The sequence below is a fragment of the Notamacropus eugenii genome, chromosome 3 (assembly GCF_028372415.1).
Source record: "Notamacropus eugenii isolate mMacEug1 chromosome 3, mMacEug1.pri_v2, whole genome shotgun sequence".
Lineage (NCBI taxonomy): Eukaryota > Metazoa > Chordata > Mammalia > Diprotodontia > Macropodidae > Notamacropus > Notamacropus eugenii.
This window is the reverse complement of record NC_092874.1, coordinates 14,033,459-14,053,389: the sequence shown is the minus strand read 5'-3', so window position 1 is coordinate 14,053,389 and position 19,931 is coordinate 14,033,459. Positions and strand designations below refer to the sequence as shown.

The following is a 19,931-nucleotide window of genomic DNA, read 5'->3' as shown; positions in this document are numbered from 1 at the left end:
CGGGACAAATTATAGGGAATAAGCATTTATTTAGTACCTGCTACATACTAGGCATTGTGCTGAGCACTTTTTATAAACATTTTCTCATTGGATCCCAATTTGATTTGAGATGGCCAAAGAAGGCAAAGACTTGACAAAATGAGGCAGAAACCAGATACTGGGAGCCAGACATTTTTTCCCCTAGTAGCTTTTGAATGCTCTGTCTTACGCAAAGAAATACCAAAAAACTTTAAAAAGAATAATTGAAAATGTGAAAGACAAGGTGTCAAAGCCTAGCCATGGTCATGCTAGGTTTGCTTTTTATTTTTATTTTATTTTTTGCCAAAAGAGGAGTTGATGTTAATTTTCGCCTCAGCCCACCAACTCCAACCCCAAAACAGGGCTACGATCTTGACATTTCATGAAAGAGAATTTTTGTGATCTTAATATGCAAATACAACACGATAAAGGAACACAATCCAATGAGTCTCCAGTTCTGAGGCCATGAACTATGATCAAATTAAATCTGATATTATTCCTGGCTGGAGTGTGTCAATCTACTCTCTAGGGTCCTGCTTATCAGGCCAATAACATTCAAATACAAAATCCCTCCCTGGCGGGCCATTTGAAGAGGTATGTCTCTATCTATTAGAATGTAAGCTTTTTGAGAGCAGGGACTGTTTTTGCTTTTGTATTTGCTTCCACAGCTAGGACAATGCTTGACACATAGTTAGCGCCGGATAAATGATTTTTTCATTCATTTATATGAAGAAGAGAAACTGTTCTTTACAGGCAAAATAAATTTAAAAAAATTTTGTGTAGTCATCATAAAAAAATCTGACCCCAACACAACCGCTCTTCTCCTTAGAGCAGAAAAAGATCTTGTGAGTAGCCCACAAGCCAATTTGTCATACCTTGCTCTTTCCTGTCCCTGCATTTCCTACCACAAAGACGGAGTGCCGCACAGCTAACAGCTCTTCCAGTTGAACAACCTGCAAAATCAAAATACCAATCATTATTTTCTTTTAATGAGGTGATAAGGAAAAGATGATGGGTAAACACTTCTAATCATTGCTTACAAAGGAGAGTCCCCCATCTTTATTGATCATCTATGCATTCCTCCTAGTTTCCATCCCTTTTCCTCCCTTTAATGGCTTAAATCCTTGAAAAGCCCATCCACAGTCAGCGTGCCCCTGTTCTCTCCCTCTCTCTAGTCTGACTCCTGGTCTCATCATTCCACCCAACTTGTTCTCTCCAAAGTGATATACCATCTACAATGCCCAATCCACCGGCCTTTGATCAATTTTCATTCTCCTTGGCCTCTCTGCAGACCTCCTTCACACTGTTGACCACTTTCCTCTCCTTGATACTTTATCCACTCTATGTTTAAAGGGTACTATCGCTCCTGGTTCCCCTTCTCCCTCTCTGACCGCTCCTTCTCTGTCTCCTTTCCCGGATCCTCCTCCAGATCATGCCCTCTAACCATGGATGTCCCATGGGGCTATGTCCTGGGCCCTTTCCTTTTCTCCCTCTAGACTATTTCACTTGGCAATCTCATCAGCTCCCTTGATTTAAATGACCATCTTTATAGGGATGATTCTAAAATCTACCTTTTCTGCCCCAATCTCTGTGCTGTCCTATAATCTTGCATCTCCATCTGCCCATTAGACATCCTGAACTAAATTTCCCAAAGATATCAAAGCTGAACTTAGTGTCTTTCCCTGAAAATCATAGCAGCTGCCAACCATGTAGAGGGCACCACCATCCTCCCGGTTCCTTAGGCTCCCAACCTTGAAGTCACCCTGCGCTCCTCCCTCTCTCATTCGTCCAAGTTGTTGCAAAGGCCTGTCAATTCCCCTTTTGCAGCATCTTTTGTCCTCTGACATGACTCCCACACTGGCGCAGGCCCTCATCCTCTCACAACTAGACTATTGTAATAGCAGCTTGGGGATATACCTCTTTCCATTCTGGTCCATCCTCTACTCAGACACCAAAGTGACTCCCCTAAAGCACAGGTCTGACCATATCACCTCTCCACACACACACTCAATACATTCCAGCAGCCTCCTATCACCTCCAGGATCAAATAGAAAATCCTATTTAGTGTTCAAGCCCTTTCTAACCTGTTGCACACACACATGCCCATGCATGCAGAGCACACACACATGCACACACACGAACATGTGTGCACACACAGGCATGCATGTACAGTCACACACATGCACACACCCCTATGCAGTTCTATCACACCTTACACCTTACCCCCATACCCTTGTACTCTTAGATCCAGTGACATTGGTCCTGCCGTTCCCTCCCCCATGTCTGTAACGTTTTTCCTCCTGGCTTCCTCCAAGTCCCAGTTCAAATCCCACCTGCAGGAAGCTCTTTCCATCTCCCCTTAGTTCTGATCATTTGCTTCTGTTGGGGGTAAACCTCTGATTGATCCTGTTTCTATGCTGTTTGCACCCAGCTGCCTGCATATGGTCTACCCCATTAGACCGTGAGCTCCTTGAGAAGACAGGCTGAATTTTTCCTTGCTTTGCATCTCCAGCATTTAGTGCTGGGCCCATCGTAAGCACTTCACAAGTGTTTACTGACTGATTCTTTTCTCCTGATCTGAACCAATCACAAACACAGGAAGATCTTATGATCTCACTCCCTCTAAATCAGGTGTGCGTCTATGACGATGTAGTCTGCCGTGGAAAAGCATCTATGAAAGTCTCTCAGGACCTGGGTTTAAACCCTGATATACGTACTGGATGCATGACCCTGGTCACACCACCTAAACACACTCAGCCTCAGTTTCCTTAGCTACAGAATGAGCGTGATGAAGCACTTCCTTCACAAGGTTATGATGAGGATTGTGCAGTAATAGAGTCACAGGTGGGAGGCCCCTCACAAGTCGTTTCATCCAAACCCTCCATTTTATGGAGGAAATTGAGACTTAGAGAGATGAAAAGACTTGTTTAAAGTAGGATGTGAAGCCGGACCTAAAAGGAGCAGGATTTAAACCTGAGTCTTTAGCATCCAAATGTAACACACTTTCTAACTCCCCACCTTTGGGCCAATCCTTTGACCTTTGGTGGTGCAAGCTCAGATCATTTCCAGCCAAGTGTTCTCCTGAATTTGGACATTTGTTTCGCATTAGAGGCACTACAAATCCTCCCTCATCTCTTTCTAAAATAGAAAGGAGGCAGAACAAAAGAAATATTTCACGTCAAGAGAAATCTTCTGATCTTGCCCACTGAACAAGGGGGTGAGGAAACATGGAAGACAAAAGCAGGACCCTTCCCTTTCCGGGATCCAGCCAAGAACATGATTCTGGCTTCTGGAAAAACAAAACAACAACAAAACAAATGCAAGTCCCACGCCCTAAGCTTCAGTAGACTGAGGCACTATGATGCTCCCAATGGCCCAGGGCACAGCATTGGCTCAGCGTGGGCCCTAATGGTGATAATCACTCCCACATCCATGGGGTTGCTGAGTGCTTTCCGTGGATTCTCTCATTTGAGTGTCGCAACCACAACCATAACCTCTCATTTTTCCCCATTTTACAGATGCCTGGCACATGGTAAACAGTAAATGCCTGTTGCTGCTCTGCAGATAAAGAAACTGGGTCCAGAACAGGTTAATTGTCCAGGGTCACATGGCTAGTAAGTACCTGAGGGGGGATTCGAACCCAGGTCTTCCTGACCCCAAGAAAAGCACTCTGTCCACTCTTCCTTACTGCCTCCAAATCACTAGAAAGTAGTTATTATTCTAGAAAATCTAAAGGGATACATTTATAAGCAATCAGCATATCTGGGATGTGCCAGAACCAGCTCACAAAAGATGATGGTTAAATTTTCAGTGGGAGCATTCACACCTTGGAAATCAGCAAATGCTACAGATTAGGGCTTGATATCTTGTTTTGTTGATTGTCTAGACTTAAGAAAGAGACAGAGAAAATCTTAGGGATGCAGATTTAAATTAAAAGTGTGATTATATATACACATTTTTAGAGAGCTGATTGTTAAACAGATGTTCAACATCTGTTAACACATTGTTAGAGTATGTGTATTTATATTCTATGTTTATATTCTATATACATGTTATACATGTATAAATATTTAATATTTAAAATATGTGCACATAAACATATTTACCTATATGAACCTATGCACATTTTTGGTAGATACAATGCACATTTATACATAAATCTTTCCTTTAAAATATATATGTCTATGAATATAGATGTGTGTTTCTATAGGCACATGTCTATGCTTTTACCTTGAGGATAAAACTCTCTTCGGGCTGCAGGCAGAGTTCCAGGGTAGACTGGCGAATCATTTGCTCAAACTGTATTTCTCTCTTCCTGGGAACATCCAGGGCTGGGAACAGGTCACTGATGAGCCCCATGAACACGGGAATGTCGTCCGTCACGATTTTGGGCAGATTGAAGTCCCTGAGGGCCCTCATCAGTACCTGGGAGAGGGATCAAAGGTCCACATGTCAAAAACCGATGCAGCCACACCTGTCTGGGCTAAGACGTTCATTTTGTAGGAAGAGGCACTTGCCCCATTCTGGGCCAGGCTGGGGGGCTTTTTGGGGAATTTAAACATGGCTCAGTCCATCAGGAGAATCACTCCTCACAGCTGACCAACACACATAAATGGGAAAGAATGAACAGAGATGGTGCCAAATGCTGTCCCCAACCAGCTTTGGAGCATGCCCGAAGCCTCCATGTACCCATTTCTCAGCCCATAAAGCATGAGCAGTGGTCGATGCTGGCAGGTCATTTCAGGAAAGGACTTTGAGATCCACAGATGAAACGAGCTCCCTGAACTCAGATCCTCTAGTGGAACTCTCCCTGGGGAACCTGGTCAGGATGCATGGGGACAGCAACATCCACGGATTCTGGAAGCAGGGCCTCGAAAATGGTCCTGTGCTACAGCAGAAAGAACGCTGACTTTGGCATTCAAAGTTTGGATCTCCCTGGGGAGCACTTGCCCTCTCTGACCTCAGCTTCATCATCTCTAAAATAAGGGGGTGCTGGGCACATTTTAGGGCCCCTTCCAGACTTAGATCTGCCAGCCAAAAGCATCTTACACACTCGGATGGAAGAGAAAGTGCCATGTGAGAATTGCTGGAAATGCCCTAAAACCTCGTCAGGAAACATTCATTGAGGCCAGGCTGGTCTGGCCACCCAGGTCAGGGAGTACCCATGGAAATAAAGGCACATGGTCATTTTCAGTGTTCACCCTGGAATACAGGAAGCCCACCATGGGCACCAACATTACCGTGGCATAGAGAAAGAGAAGATTTGTTTTACAACTGTTCTGTATCTTGGGACTGGTGTGGGGGGGTGTTTAGGGGTTGGAATACTTCACTTGTATCGTCATTCAAGGCAATCTGGTCTACGTATGGGAATCATGTAGAGAAGAAATTCAGCTGAGATGAAGGAAGAGCAGGATCACGAATCCTCAGAGCTGGAAAGAGCTTCAGAAACCATCCGAGTGAAGGATGGCAGGAGCTCAGAGAGGGCAAAAAGCAATAGCAAAGATCACCCAGTCCACCCTTTTCATTTGAGAACTGAGGAAGCAAAGCTGAAGGGATTTGCTCACTCAAGGTCTCCAAGGCAGCGAGGGCCAGCCCCGGGATCTGAACCTGGGTCCTTGACGCCAGAGCTCTTTCTCTATCTTACCAGATTGTCTCCTTCTTTGAGTATTTCTTAATCCGTTTCCTTATATGTAAATGAGGGGATTGGACCAGTTGATAATAATAGAACCTCTCTCCCTGGGCTGTGGTGAGAACAAGTGAGATAACACTTGTAAAGTGCTTAGCATGGCACCTGGCACACAATAGGTGCTTAATAAATGCTTGTCCACTCCCCTACAAGATGACCACAAGTTCCAAATCTATGATTCCATGAACCCAAATTTGAACTCCCACTAACCACTGCTCCAAAAGTTCACATCCAACCTTAACTTGAGCATTGATATAAAAAAATATGACAAAAGCATTTATATTAGCACTTTTTGGTTTACAAAGTGATATGTGTATGTCCATAAGTAATCTCACTGGATCCTCAGAACAATCTTATGAAGGCAGGTACTTCATTAACCACATATTACAGATGAGGAAATTGAGACCAAGAGGTTAGAACAAGTATCTGAGGCAGGATTTGAACTTAGGTCTTCTAGATTGCAAGTCCAGCACTTTAACCATCATGCTGCCTAGCTGCTTGATGATCAGTTTTCTTTAAGATTTCCAAAATATTTTTCTATTAAAAAACATTGCTGGATTCCAGTTTCCTTTCCTCAAACTATAGTGTTCATCTGAGAAGCCTTGGGACCTATTTATCAAATAAAAGTCTCACTAGCTTTCCAAATACCCAAATACATTAAAATATATATACATGTCTGCATGCATATACACACATGTACAAGCATATACACATACATGTGCAATATATACACACATGAGTTTTAAAAACCAAACAAACTGCACCCAGTTCAGGACCAAAGTGCTTCTGCACAGAGCACTTTGACAATGTAGTACCTGGTCCTCAGGTCGATTTTTATCTCCTCGTTTCAGAGAACCAGCTACAACCAAGACCGATTTCACTGCACGAAGTCCCCAGTCATAATGGTCCTACAACCAAACAGAGAGAAGCTTCCTGAAAGATCTCATGAAATAAAAATAACAAATAGGATGGGTAAAGATCCAATTGGACTTACAAGAGAAATTATTATAGTTCCTTCTGTCAGTGACAAGTTATCATTTATGATAACGTGAAGGAAAATTTCTTTACTATTAGAGCTACTCAAGAGTAGAAGGCGTTGCCTCAGGAGAGAGTGTACTGCCCCCTTGATGTAAGCAGAGGGTCAGCATCACTTGTCAGGCAAATGGCAGGGATTCTTTGTGCAATGTGGGTTGGCTCAAGTGGCCACTAAAGTCATAGAATTAGAGATTCATAGCTGATAAAGATCTCAGACACCCTCTAGTTCAATTCCTTTATTTTACAGATGAGAAAATAGGTTCAGGAAAGTTAAATGACTTGACCACAGGCATTCAGATAATAAGTATTAGAAGGCAGTGTTAGAACTCAGGTTTTCTGACTATAGAGCCCTTTCTCTTTCCATCTTATTCTATTCTGACCTTGACAAGTTTGCACTTTACTGTTTCCTCCTGCCCTTTTGCTTTTCTTTGTGTCCTTAACATTTAGTTTGGTGCCTGGCACATGATACACATAATAAGTGCTTAAAGAAAGTTGATTGACTAACTGATTGACTGGGGATTCTAGAAGGTACTAGCTTTGTCTGACTGCTAGCCTAACAGTCTCTCTCCTACATCATCCTCCCTCTATGAAGGTTCATATTCTCCTTCAGTTGAAAACGTATGTGAAGGGATGGAGAGAACTGGGGAACCTCGTCATCGTTTGAACCCTAGTGATATGACTGGAGTGTCCCTCCCTGAATGTTATAACAGCTTTAACCTCTCCTTTTGAAGCCTGAATCCGAGGGGTCAGCGTTGATCATGAAATTGTCATTTCCTTACCTAGTCCTGATTTCTGTCCTTCGAATAAATCCCAGCTTAGCATAGAGAAACAAATGTTTAATGAAAAATACCCAGAACACTTATAAAGATCAATATTATTCCAATATTTAAAGGATCTATAAGAACTCTAGTGCAGAAAACCTTCATTGTGGGAAATTATTCCAAGAAGACAATTTGCAACCCATAGATGCCTTAGCAGATTAACTCCTCTCCTAGGAAGTTATAAGAGGTACATAGAGATCAATTGACTTGCTTAGGGTCACAAAACTAGTAAGTGTCAGAAGCAGGCTTTGAACTCAGTTCTTTCTGATTGAAAATCCATCAGTTTATTCACTGTGCTAATGTGACTTCTACAATTAAACACTGAGGTTGTTTAGTCATTTTCAGTTGTGTTTAACTCTCTGTGATCCCTTTTGGGGATTTCCTTGGTAAAGATACTGGAGTAGTTTGCCATTTTCTTCTCCAGCTAATTTTACAGATGAAGAAACTGAGGTAAACAAGGTAAAGTGGCTTGTCCAGAGTCACACAGCTAGTAAGTGTCTGAGGTTGGAATTGAACTCATGCCCTCCTCACTCCAGGCCTGGAACTCTATCCACTGTGCCACCTAGCTGCCCATCAGTGTTGAGGACATATAAAGAAATGTACGTCCCCCTCCTCCCCAAAGATGAAACATTTAGTTAGAGCTAGCAACAGTTTACATGCCTCCCAAGAGAAAGTGACAAGGGTTGCCTGTATAGAGGGTGCTTTCCTCTCTATTGAGGAAATAGGAAAAATCCTGGACAAGACTGGCAGGCATGGATTGGGTTATGCTCAGTATTGTTGGACGACTCTCCATCCTGATAACAGGTCAATTCAAATAGTGATTAATATCAGAACTTTTAAAATCCAAGACATGAAAGTGTGAGTAAACATACTACATAATAAAACCCAATGTTGTTTCATAGATTACTTATTATGTAAAAAAAAAAAATGGAAATATAGTTGAAGGCCATTCTTTTTCTGCTTCCCCACAAAGGGAATTTAAATGATTTGTTACTGAGCCTTGGCATTTCCAAATGGATTTCACTTATGGAAAAAAGGTTTCCCAGATTCCCCCCATGCCTCTCACCTGTTTGGAAAGCAGCTCCTGGCACAGAGTGTACAAGGTAATGAACTTGCGGGCTAAGAGGCGGGCATCCACAAAGCCCTCTGCCACCAGCAGGATTTCACAGATCAGTTCAATGTCAGGGGCCACCATGGCACAAGGTCTAAGAAAGAAACACATAGAGTTTCCGTTCTTAAATGGGAGAAGGTGAGAAGGACAAATTGCAAAACCCAGTGATTAATTTGTACCAACATTCTAACGAGCCCCAAGAGAGGCACCAATTATATGTGTCAATCAGAACTACTGAGAAAGTCTTTACTTTGAATAAAAAATTCACGATTAGTCAAGGCTGAAAACTATTGATCCTTTGGAGTTAGACCCCATGGAAAACTCACAGCAACATCCATTAAAATTGCGGGATACACAGAAAACTGTCACAGGATTACAGCTTTAGACATGGAATCGTCCTTCAAGGCCATGTAGCCTAATTCCCACATTTTGCAGCTGGTATAATGAGGTGCACAGAGGTTAGTGACTTACACAGGGTCACACAGGTAGTAAGTGGCAGAAGCAATATCTGAACCCAGATCTAGAGAGATTCTACCCCCACCTCCTTATGCATAGCCCCTATTGTTTTGTTTTAGATGAAAATCTTCATTTAAGTTTGGAATTAAAGCATATTAATATTGTACTTTATAAATTGACCTCTTACCCTCCCTATCTTTTGTTTGTTTTTCGAGTCATTTATGGGACCTTTGGAAAATCTGTTGAATTTTTCAGAGCTGGGAAAGGAAAGCAGGGCACAATCTTCTTATGAGAAAAGTATGGTATGATGGAAAGGAGGCTGAACTGGGAAAGGTTATCTGTGATCCCACTGATAGCCAGATGAGGCAGCTGCCTGATAGAGGCAGATAAGCAATTGCTCTAGAATTTATGGCCATAAAAACTTTACTGGGGCACTGACTTGCCCAAGGTCCCATGGTCAATATTTACCCCAGGCAAGACTTGAACTCAGTTCTTTCTGGCTTTGAGGCCACTACACCAGGTTGACTCTTGGTATCAGAAGAAAGAATTCTATTTTATTCCCAGCTCTGACTCTTAATAGAGTGTGACCTTAGGCAAATTGACTCCCCTCTCTGGCTCTGCTCCTGACTCTCCCCGTTTCTTTCTCACTATGTCCCACAGACTTCCTTCCCCACTGACAGTGCCAAGGAGAGCACCAACAGAAAAGCCCAAGGGAGTCAAGTCTAGAAGTTGCCCAATGGTGCCCATTAGCCTGGGAAAATGGTGGGTACAGGGTTTTGGAAGCCAAGGCCACATGAGGCCACACAAGAATTCTTACCTGAAAAGGGCTTTGAGATTCTCAGGCAGCTCTGTTCGACCAGCGTAGCCGGGGTTCATGGTGATGAAGATGCCAACCGAGGGTTTCAGCTGGATATCTTCACCCAGGAACATGAATCTACCAGGATAAAAGCACAACCAAATAATAAAAATGTGTGGGCCTAAAATCCACACCCTTCCTAAGAAGGTGAAGTGGTGCCTATTCAGGAAGGTTGAGGTGGAGAGCGGAGAAGTCCAAGTGACATTAAAATGTCAAGGGAGGCTATTAGGAATTTGAGCAGTTTGAAGGCAAATGGAAGGCCATTTTACTTTTGCAAATATATTGTCACAATCAGAAGAGGATATTGGTAAGGGAAAAGTCAACTGGACTTAGAGGAGGAAGGAGGAAGGAAGGAAGGAAGGAAGGAAGGAAGGAAGGAAGGGGGAAAGGAAGAAAGAGGAATAAGAGGATGGGTGTAGAAGAAAGAGGAAACAGAAAAAAGGAAATAAAAAATGTTCATCTAAACCTTGTCAGTAATCTTAGCCTTAGACACTTACCTGAAGGCACTAATAATGGTCTCAAATATTTTACTTCCATGACTCCTTTATACTTTTAGAAATTATTGAGGAACTACACACACACACATACACACACATGTTCTTGCTTTGCTCATATATATCAACATTCACCATGAAATGAAAACATCTTAGAATTATAAAAAAATCATTTTGACCACAAATGATCCAGTTTTATCGAACAAATTGATTACGAGAGTATAATACTTTCTGACTTTGGGAGTTCAAAATACTTTAAGGTTTATTAGAAGAAAGCTGTCCAGACAAATGTTAAAGTCTTGGGCTGAGAAGTGAATGGCACTAGAATTGGAATCAGAAAACCTGGGTTCTAATCTTGGGTCAGACACTAGCTGGGTGATTGTGAGCAAGACATAACCTCTGACTTGGTTTCCTCATCTGCAAAATGGGGATAACAACACCTATCTTCTCATGGTTGTTGTGAGGATTGAATGCGATAATAATAGCAAAATGCTTATATTAAGCACCATTATTATTATTGTTTCCTATGATTTACCCAGGATCCCAAGCTAGCATGTATCAAAAGGCAAGATCTGAACCCAGGTTCTCATGCCTTTGAGGCTGGCCTTTTATCCATGCCATTATACTACTTCTTGTAATAGAGGTCACCTAAGAAAATCGTGATGGGAAAAGGAGATCAGTCAATAATGCAAGGAGAGTAAGGGTTAATGAAGGAGTCTGATATTGCTTGGGTACCCATAGAATCTTGACAGAGCCTGGGAGAATACCCCCAATGGGTAGGTATGATTTTTGTAGAGAATCTATGGTAAAGTGTGAATAAGAATCACCCAGGGTGAGAAGGTGCCCACAGCATTTAATCAGCACCAAGGACAGAGCACCCAGAACAAAAATGCAATGAAATAGACTACAGAAGATGGGTCAAGAACCACACTGGCCCTTCAAACACTGAAATAGGTTAAACATCAAAAGACAGAAGCCAAGCGACATAGAAGGTGTTTGCTATTAAACTGACTCCTTTCATGGAAGCATAGAATGCCAGAGCTGGACGAACCATTAGAAGTCATCTTATTCAATAGATGAGATCCTAAAGGAAGCCAAGAGATTGATTTGTTGGAGGTCACACAGGAGGTAAATACAGAGTTGAGACTGATTGGAGGTCCTCCGAGTCCAGCTCTGACATCTTTTATGGTACTTCTTCAGCATGGAGAGAGAAGGTAACTTCTGTGTCACTCTCTCTCTCTCTTTTTGTATTTGAGATAAAGTGAGGGGAGTGGGGAAGGGAATCACCACAAAGGTATGACGCACACACCTCTTTCTCTTGTTCCTGATGGCATCATGTATCATCTTTACTTGTACAGCTACCACTGACAGAACCTCCACCGCGATCCGATTGAATTCATCAAAACACCCCCACGCTCCTGTCTGGACCAAGCCTTTGTAAATATTGCCTATGGACTGAATGACACAGTCAGAGCCTGAAGGTGAAATCTTTAAGTGGGATTTTTAAAATACTCATTCCCTCTTAGGAGACATTCCCCACTTTACCTTATAGTCCATCTGCTCAGAACAGTTGAATACATAAACCATCATGCCAAGGGCATGTCCCAGGTCCTTGGTTGTCTCAGTCTTGCCTGTGCCAGCTGGACCGGCAGGAGCCCCACTCATAGTGAGATGGAGAGACTGGGTTAAGGTGATGTAACACCTTGAAGTAATAGAAGACAGCAACATTGTTAATAGATAACCAAGTGCATCCACTTCCAAGACCTTCCTAAACTGTTAGCTCCAGTAAGAAGCTTCTATCTAGCTCATTTTGCATATATGTGTTTGCTTATTCTCTCTCCCATTGGAATATCAACTCCTTGAGGGCAGGGACTATCTCTTGCCTCTTTTTGTATCCCCAGTACTTAGAATACTGCCCAACACATCATAGACACTTGATAAATATTCGTTAGTTGATTGATCCTAATCAAGTCAATAGCACAAAACCAAAATCGTGTTGGGAAAAGGAGTTGGTGTGACTAGTAATTATGGTGCCCAAGGCAGCTAATTCAAAAGCTCCTTCAAATCATCTTGTGAAAGCAATGCAAGCAGTAATAAAGACAAATTCAGTTGGGTGACAGGGAAATAAATTATTGTGGTTACTAGATTTTACATTCTCTAAATTTTCACTCTTTGGAAGAAAAGCCTTGATTGCCCCACCCTAATTACCATGCTGATGTGATATTGAAATACTGTAATAATCAACTTTTTTTTTTTTTTACAAAAAGCTTTAAAAGATGATTGAGAGGAATGGGATGCCTCATTAAGTACACTATCTCCTAAGAGCTGGGACTTTGGGTACAAATATTTTGTTGGTCTGATGCCTTTAGATGCTAGCTCTTCCTTTCCAAAGTTCTTAAATAATTAATTTGCATATTCATGCTCTCTATACATCTATGTGTACATATGATCTTCTCCAATATAATGTAAATCTCTCAAGGATGGAGATTCTCATTTTTATCTTTGTATTTCCAGTGCCTGACATACAGTAGCCACTTAAGAAATAGTTATTCATTCATTGGTTGGTTAACACCACTTGATGTATGTTTAAAATGTTCTCATATTCCAAAGAAAAGACTATTAATTAGCTGGTCATTTCTAAAAGATTATTGTTTATGAGGAAAACTCAGACTGACATCTGGTTGATGAAATAAATAGCTAAGAATTTACTTTGCCAAGTTGCTAATCCATTTAGACATTTAAAAATGCAACAAATATATCAAACAACAGAAAGTTCAATTAAAATGGAATTTAGGATATCAGTTTACACATGGTCTGGCATTTAATTGCATTACTATGATGTCATTTTTTCAGGGGAAAATAGGACTTAAGACATGGTGGGACACAGTAATTCAGAAGAAAAGAGCACTGAACTTAAAGACCCTAGTTTGAATCCTGTCTCTCCTACTTACTACCTTGGATGAAGAATTTTATCATGCCAAGCCTCAGTTTCCTTATCTTTAAACTGAAGAAATTGGAATAGATGCTACATCTAAGGTCTTTTCTGGTTCTGGTGCCCTTGGGAGAGTCCTTAGTATCTCTAGATCTTGATTTCCTTATCTGTAAAATTGGGGGTGGGGCAGCTAGGGCACTCCATAGTGCCCAGAGTGCTAGGACTGGAGTCAGGAAGACTCATCTTTCTAAGTTCATGGTTTTGAATTATGGTATTGGAGAATATTTGTGATAGTCCTTTGGACAGCAAGGAGAACAAATTAGTCAACACTTAAAGAAATTAATTCAGACTATTCATTGGAAGAGCAAATAAGGAAACTAAAAGTTAAATACACACAATGAGAAGATGGGATTCACTGGAAAAGACCCTAATGTTGGGAAAGATTGAAGGGAAAAGGAGATGGCAGAGGATGAGATGAAAAGAGTATGTCATGGCAGCAATGAACATAAGCTTGGACTGATTTGGGGAAATAGTGGAGAAGAGAAGACCTGGCACGTTCATGGGACCATGAACAATTGGACACAACTCAATGACTAAACAACAACAAAATTAGGGGGTGAGATCAGAATATGAACTGCAAAATCCCCTTGGATTCTTTGTAGAATGAATTGATTATTGGTGATTAATCATTGGTGATTCAGAGTCAAGAGGAGGCATGAGGAAGAAGAATGAGATCATTTGAATCCTGCCCATAGCCATGACCTGGCGAGGCAGGGTGGCTTCTGGGTAATCTGGAAAGTGTCAGAACCAGATGGATGAATTTACCCCACTCCTTCACGGCTGCATTTCCTCAATTTAAGTATTTCCATTTTTTAAAACTTTTACAGGTATTGGGTTTTTCTTTATCATTTTTCTTCATGTTTCTTTTACCCTACAGGCATCTCCCCATACCCTTGGTATTTTTTTTCTAATATCACCAATTTCTCTTTTTTCCCTACTGATTTCTCTCCCAAGAGTTTGCTTTTTGTCAGAGCTGAAACTGGACAGGGCAGCTGGGGTTTGTCCCTAGGGTAGGAGATTCAGAGATCACATACATAGCTCTGTTCTCTCACCACTATGGTCCCTCCTGAGGCCTATTCCCCCCTTCTAGAAGCCTGAAAACACTCCACTGTCTCAAAACAGATTTCTTCTCCCCGAGATTACACTCTTAGCTTACCTTTTGAGGGAAATGAGGGGATTAAGACATCAAGTGACTGATTGTGGGAATTGACAGAACCATACTTAACTCCATCTTGTGACTCAATTCTATAGCTGGCTCAGTTCCATTTCTATTCAATTATGGGTCTAGTCCAAATTCTCTCTTGTGAAAAAATATCAATTCAATTGTGGGATTTGGGAGAAAACTTGTTGTGTTATTTGAACCCAGTCCTGCTGGTCTAGGAAGCTGGTCTACCTCTACTGGCTATTTAAAGACCTTAGCTAAGGACCTCAGTTATGCTGACCAGAAGCCCAGTCAGATTCAACCACTGATGCAAGGAGTTTTCTCACAATTGCACATTTTAAGTGACCCATGTCTTATCTGAAAACTGGCCCCATAAAGACTGATCAGTTGTCATTTCCATGTTTCTTTGTTCATGTTCCATGTTCACAGACATTAGGAAGGAATGGGACACCTTCTTTTCTGCATTTAAGAAATTGCATCTATTCATTCTTCCCCTCCCAACTTGGAAAGTCCCTAACATTTCATCCAAATAGAAACCAGAGTATGTAATGCTGTATTGTTTCCTTTTAATTAATTGGCCTTATGTGATTGTTTTTATTGTATACAAGTCTATCTCTCCCTGTATTTGAAATCCAGGCTCATGCTGAGGGGGTCTGGTCCTGCTTTGTTGGGTAATCAGCATATATTGCTTAATTAATCGATATATTCTTTCCTCAGTCATTCCATCTTTCACCCATCACAGTTTTGGCGAGCCAGATAGCCATTACAGGCCAGTTCTTAAGCAATGTAGACTGCTGATCTGGGAGGAGGGCTTTTCCTCCTCTAGGACCACACTCCAGGGATGTTCCCCTTAGATCACCCTTAGTAACTGTACTGGGCACAAGATTCATGAGAGACAGCTCAGCCACCAGCCCAAAGCACTGTCAAGGGGCTTTCCTCCCATACCCAGCTCTTCCCCATGATGAAAATGTAAAGCTATTACCTGTCAGTTAGAGGAGTAATGACGAGGCGAGGACTGTTCCCCAAGTATTCATAAAAATATTGGAACTGAGCATCACAGATATTGACAAAGCAGTGCTTCTGAGCATCATCCCATCGGTGCCGGAGCTGGGATAGCCATGCAAAAGCCTGGGAACTGGTGACCTAAGGACACGGCACAGGGATTTTGGGGTTACAGGTTGTCGGTGATGCTGCTGTTTAAGTGGAACTTCAAAAGTCAACTTTATTGACAGGCATGTCATATCAAAGATGCTCAGCAAGAAAAAGTTCTGCAAATCAGAACAATGACAATTGTGGCCCCATGACTAGAGAATTGACCCTGGCACCAGGAGGAACTGTGTGCTGGGCCTACCTGGGACACGTACTATCACACACTTAGCTTCTCAGTGAAGTATAACCAACACTAAGTCATAGAGAATCAATCCCTATGCATTTATTAGGTACCCACTGTGTACCAGGCACTGCAGTGAATGCTGAGAATACAAAGAAAGGCAAACATAGTCCCTTCCCTTAAAGCGGTCACGTCATAATGAAAGAGATGATGTGCAAAAAGAATTGTTTACATGCAAGATACATACAACATAAATGGGGATAAACCTCAGAGAGATGGCAACCAGCATCAAAGGGAGCAGGAAAGACTTTTGGATGAAGGTGGGATTTCTGCCTTACAGTGGGAGAGAGACTTTCCTCAGCTGGGAGGTCCCAGTGCTGATGAATTTACATGTCCAATTCTTTCCCTATTCCTATAGAGAGCTGAGCATATGGGGGGGAGCCATAATTTTCATGGCACTTTTAATTTTAGGACTCATCATCCATTTGTTCAGGTAATACCTTCCAGCTTCCTCTAATAACCCTCAAGGAATCTGACCATTATGAAAAGCTTTTGTAGGGACCTGAAGTCAGATGGAATTAGTTAGGGTAACTTATAGCCTGGATTAAGAATCCTAGGAAGTCTCACATTCCTGTGTATTCAAGATAATAAACTTGGTGGGAAAGATCCCCACAACCCAACCCCATTAGATCTTAAAATGAGACTACTTGCTGCCTTGGCTTGAAGCTTCTTTCTTTATTAAAATGGATTAAAATAATTGATTAGAAAGATGTTTGGTCTTCTCTGTCTTTATAAATAGATAGCTTGGATCTTGGTGCCTTTCAGAAGCTGCTTGATCTCATTCACTAGAGATATGGCCTATTATTATTTGAGAGAATGAAAAAAAACAGCCTTGTAGGTTGGTAAGGGCTCAGAATTGAGGTCATATTTTAAAATAGGAAAGGAATAAACCTACAAGATCACCCAATTTCACTGTTCTCTCTAAAGGTGAGGTGGAATAGGGGCATGGGGGCATGGTGGCTAGAGGGTTGGTTTCCAGCTAGGAAGACCTGGCTCTGAGTCACCCCTGACACATGCCAGCAGGGTGATGCTGGGCACATCACTCAATGCATTAAGAGAAGAAGGTTCCATGGCAACACAATACAGTCTGTAGGCAGTATACATACATGAAAAATCAAGAGCATCTCATTCCTGGAAAATAATAGGCACTTAATAAATACTTTTCATTAAATCACTTGTTCATATTATCCCATTTAAGAAAAGTACTCCTGCCAAAAGGAAGAAAGCTGAATCCACAGTTATTGTCTGTGTAAGGAGAGTTAGGGCTTGGGGACATAGGGGTCCGGGTTTCTGGAATGGACACTTTCTCCAGTGGTGCCAATGGCCACCAATACACACTGTTTTCTGAGCTGACTTGTTCATAGTTTCCCAAGTACTGTCTTCGGAGGACAATAAGTATGTGAGACCTTTCCCCTAGTCCTCGCAGTGCATGCAGGCATATGCAGGTGACTGCTCCATTCTGCTGGATGAATGGGCTGCCTCCCATTCAGGCCCATGTAAATCACTGTTGGTAATAAGCTGCAGCTTTTTGTGGCCTGCATTGATGAGGGGAGTTTCTCCACCTGGGAATTCCCTAGAGGTGAGAGGCAGCCCATATTCCATCCTTCACATCAATAGAACATCTCTGGAATAACATTTGTGGTTAAAATAGATGGACTTTTGTTTCAGAGAGATTCTTAGAACTCGCTGAAAATGTGGTACAATCTCACAGAACAAATCCAAACTCCTTTCTTCCTCTTATTCAATCCTCTCAGATGGATAAACTAACCAGCCAGCTTTACAGGCTCCCCTGTAATAATTTGGACACTTGGGTTTCTTCCTCCACTTTGTTTTTCCAGGATGTATTGACTGGAAGGCAAATCTCCTCTCATTAAACATGGAATTTACTTATGAGGCTCTGCAGCATTCTGGGGCTTGCTGAAACCCCTCTCCAAACCCATGAGAGCCTCTGGAGGACCCTACCATCCACATCCACCCCAGTTTGGTTTGGACTGTACTAGACACTCTCCATACCCATGATCAGCATGTTTGGCAAGTGTTTGTCCCTGTTGGTGGATGCCATGTTTGATATCAGTTATCAGGGGTAGAACAAAATTGCATATTCTGTGACGTCACGCAAGGACTTATAGATGACTTTAATATATGCATGGGTTCACCCTGTTGGCTGGGGGTTCTTGGGGGGTACTTTGCTCTACTGAATCCAATTTCACAGCCAACCAACAAAAAAACACAATGAGATCATTTATTCTCAGCACACTGTCAGAAAGTGGCCTGCTGTAGAATCATAGTTGGAAAAGTCTGGATGTTGTCTTTCTGCTTATTATCCAAAGCCCAGCCTAGTTATGTGCAGATAGGCTTAATATCTGAGGTGTGACAACAGGATGGTACACATTTTTTGCCCAGAGCAACTCATGAAAATGGTCTACTATGGGTGATGGCTGGTGAGCTGCCCCATGAATGGAGGGCCTGTGTGGGGACCATGATCAGAAAATAGAAATTCTTTGAGGCAGGGGTAAGGAAGGAGCATGAGGTAGAGAACAGGGGTAATGGTCTAGGTCACTAAGCTCTAAGAATTAGTATAAATCAAGCTTGATGACTAATTAGATGGAGACAGTGTAAGGAAAGAGTCTAGAACGCCTACAAAGTGGCAAACTTGGTGACTGAAAGGATGGTGGTGCCCGCAATAGAAACCAAGAATTCTGGAGGATAGAAGTTTTCAGAGAAAAAGATGGTGAATTTCCTTCTGGACACATCGAATTCGAAATATTGATGGGACAGTCAAGGGCAACGTGGTACAGCAGGCAGTTGGTGATACAGAGCTAAAGCTTAGGAGAGAGATGAGTCCTGGGGATGGACATTTCAGGGCCATCTGCCTAGAGATGGTGGAAGAAGGCACTGGTCTATGAGGTACCAGAGTAAGGGGATAGCAATTCAGATTAAGATGGGTGGGGAGACTGCATTTAGTGTATACATACATCTGTGCATACATCCACTTAGGGTAAATTACCCTAGCTCAAGCAAGGTTTTCACGGTGTCCCACACTGCATAGAAATGAACAAACTGAGAAAGCAGTGATCCCAACTACCCTGTGTAGACCAACATGCATCTTATATGGCTGCAAGGTCAGAGTTGCAGAATAATTATCAATTTTCATCAGTAATCCTGGGGACAGCCTTGAAAAATGCTCATTAAAGGTTTGGAGGTTACTGAACTAGGAGTGGCTTGCATCTCAAGGTGAGAATTATAACTCAGTCTGACATTCCTGATGTGCAGAAGGAGCCCCAGACAAGAATGAAGTACAACAGGGATACTATCACATTAATTCATCTAAGATCTGCAAAGACACCTTGTCATAGGCTAGACTATAGTAAAGAAGAAAGGGATTCTGAGGTCAGAGTGGTCACACACTGAAGGAGTCATCAATGTTGTGCAATCTCATCTCCATTTGGCAGAATTCTCTTCCTTCAAGGCTCAGCTCAAGGGTGACCACCTTCACGGAGTCTTCTCCATTCTCTCTGGTTGTTATTCCTTCCTCCATCCTCAAATCACATTACAGTTGCTTATCATGTTCATTATGTCATAGATTGAGAGTAGGAAGGGGCCTTAACCATCTAATTCAAACTGCTCCTTATGAGGAAACTGAGGCCAAGAGTAGTACCAGGACTTGGCTAAGGCCACAGAGCTGGATGTGGGACCCTCAGTCCTTTGACTCCAGATCCAAGCAGCTCTTCCACTGCACTATCCCCTTAGAGAATGTAAGGCCACAGAGGGAAGGCAAAGTTCATTTTTGGGTCTGTATCCCCAGTGCCTGGCAGAGAGCAAGCCTTCAATAAATGCTTGCTGACATGTTCAGTGAAAAGGCAAGCACAACACTGAGGCATACACTTAGAAGTAATGTCCATAAAGACTG

The 19,931-nt window shown here is 42.1% G+C and overlaps 1 protein-coding gene across 10 annotated transcripts in view; it reads right to left on the bottom strand.

The window, feature by feature from the left end:
* DNAH11 (dynein axonemal heavy chain 11) overlaps positions 1–19,931 on the bottom strand; it is a 302,015-nt gene that overhangs the window by 160,893 nt on the left and 121,191 nt on the right. For all 10 annotated transcript variants that reach the window (XR_011976511.1, XM_072650882.1, XM_072650884.1 and 7 more), the window contains 8 exons: positions 15,614–15,774; positions 12,023–12,179; positions 11,787–11,932; positions 9,945–10,061; positions 8,627–8,765; positions 6,520–6,612; positions 4,249–4,443; positions 894–971 (listed from right to left, as the gene is read on the bottom strand). Coding sequence is in view for 9 of the 10 variants with exons in the window: in XM_072650882.1 (XP_072506983.1) it covers positions 894–971; positions 4,249–4,443; positions 6,520–6,612; positions 8,627–8,765; positions 9,945–10,061; positions 11,787–11,932; positions 12,023–12,179; positions 15,614–15,774 (1,086 nt within the window). In the remaining variant the exon portion in view is untranslated. The remainder of the gene's footprint in view (positions 1–893; positions 972–4,248; positions 4,444–6,519; positions 6,613–8,626; positions 8,766–9,944; positions 10,062–11,786; positions 11,933–12,022; positions 12,180–15,613; positions 15,775–19,931) is intronic.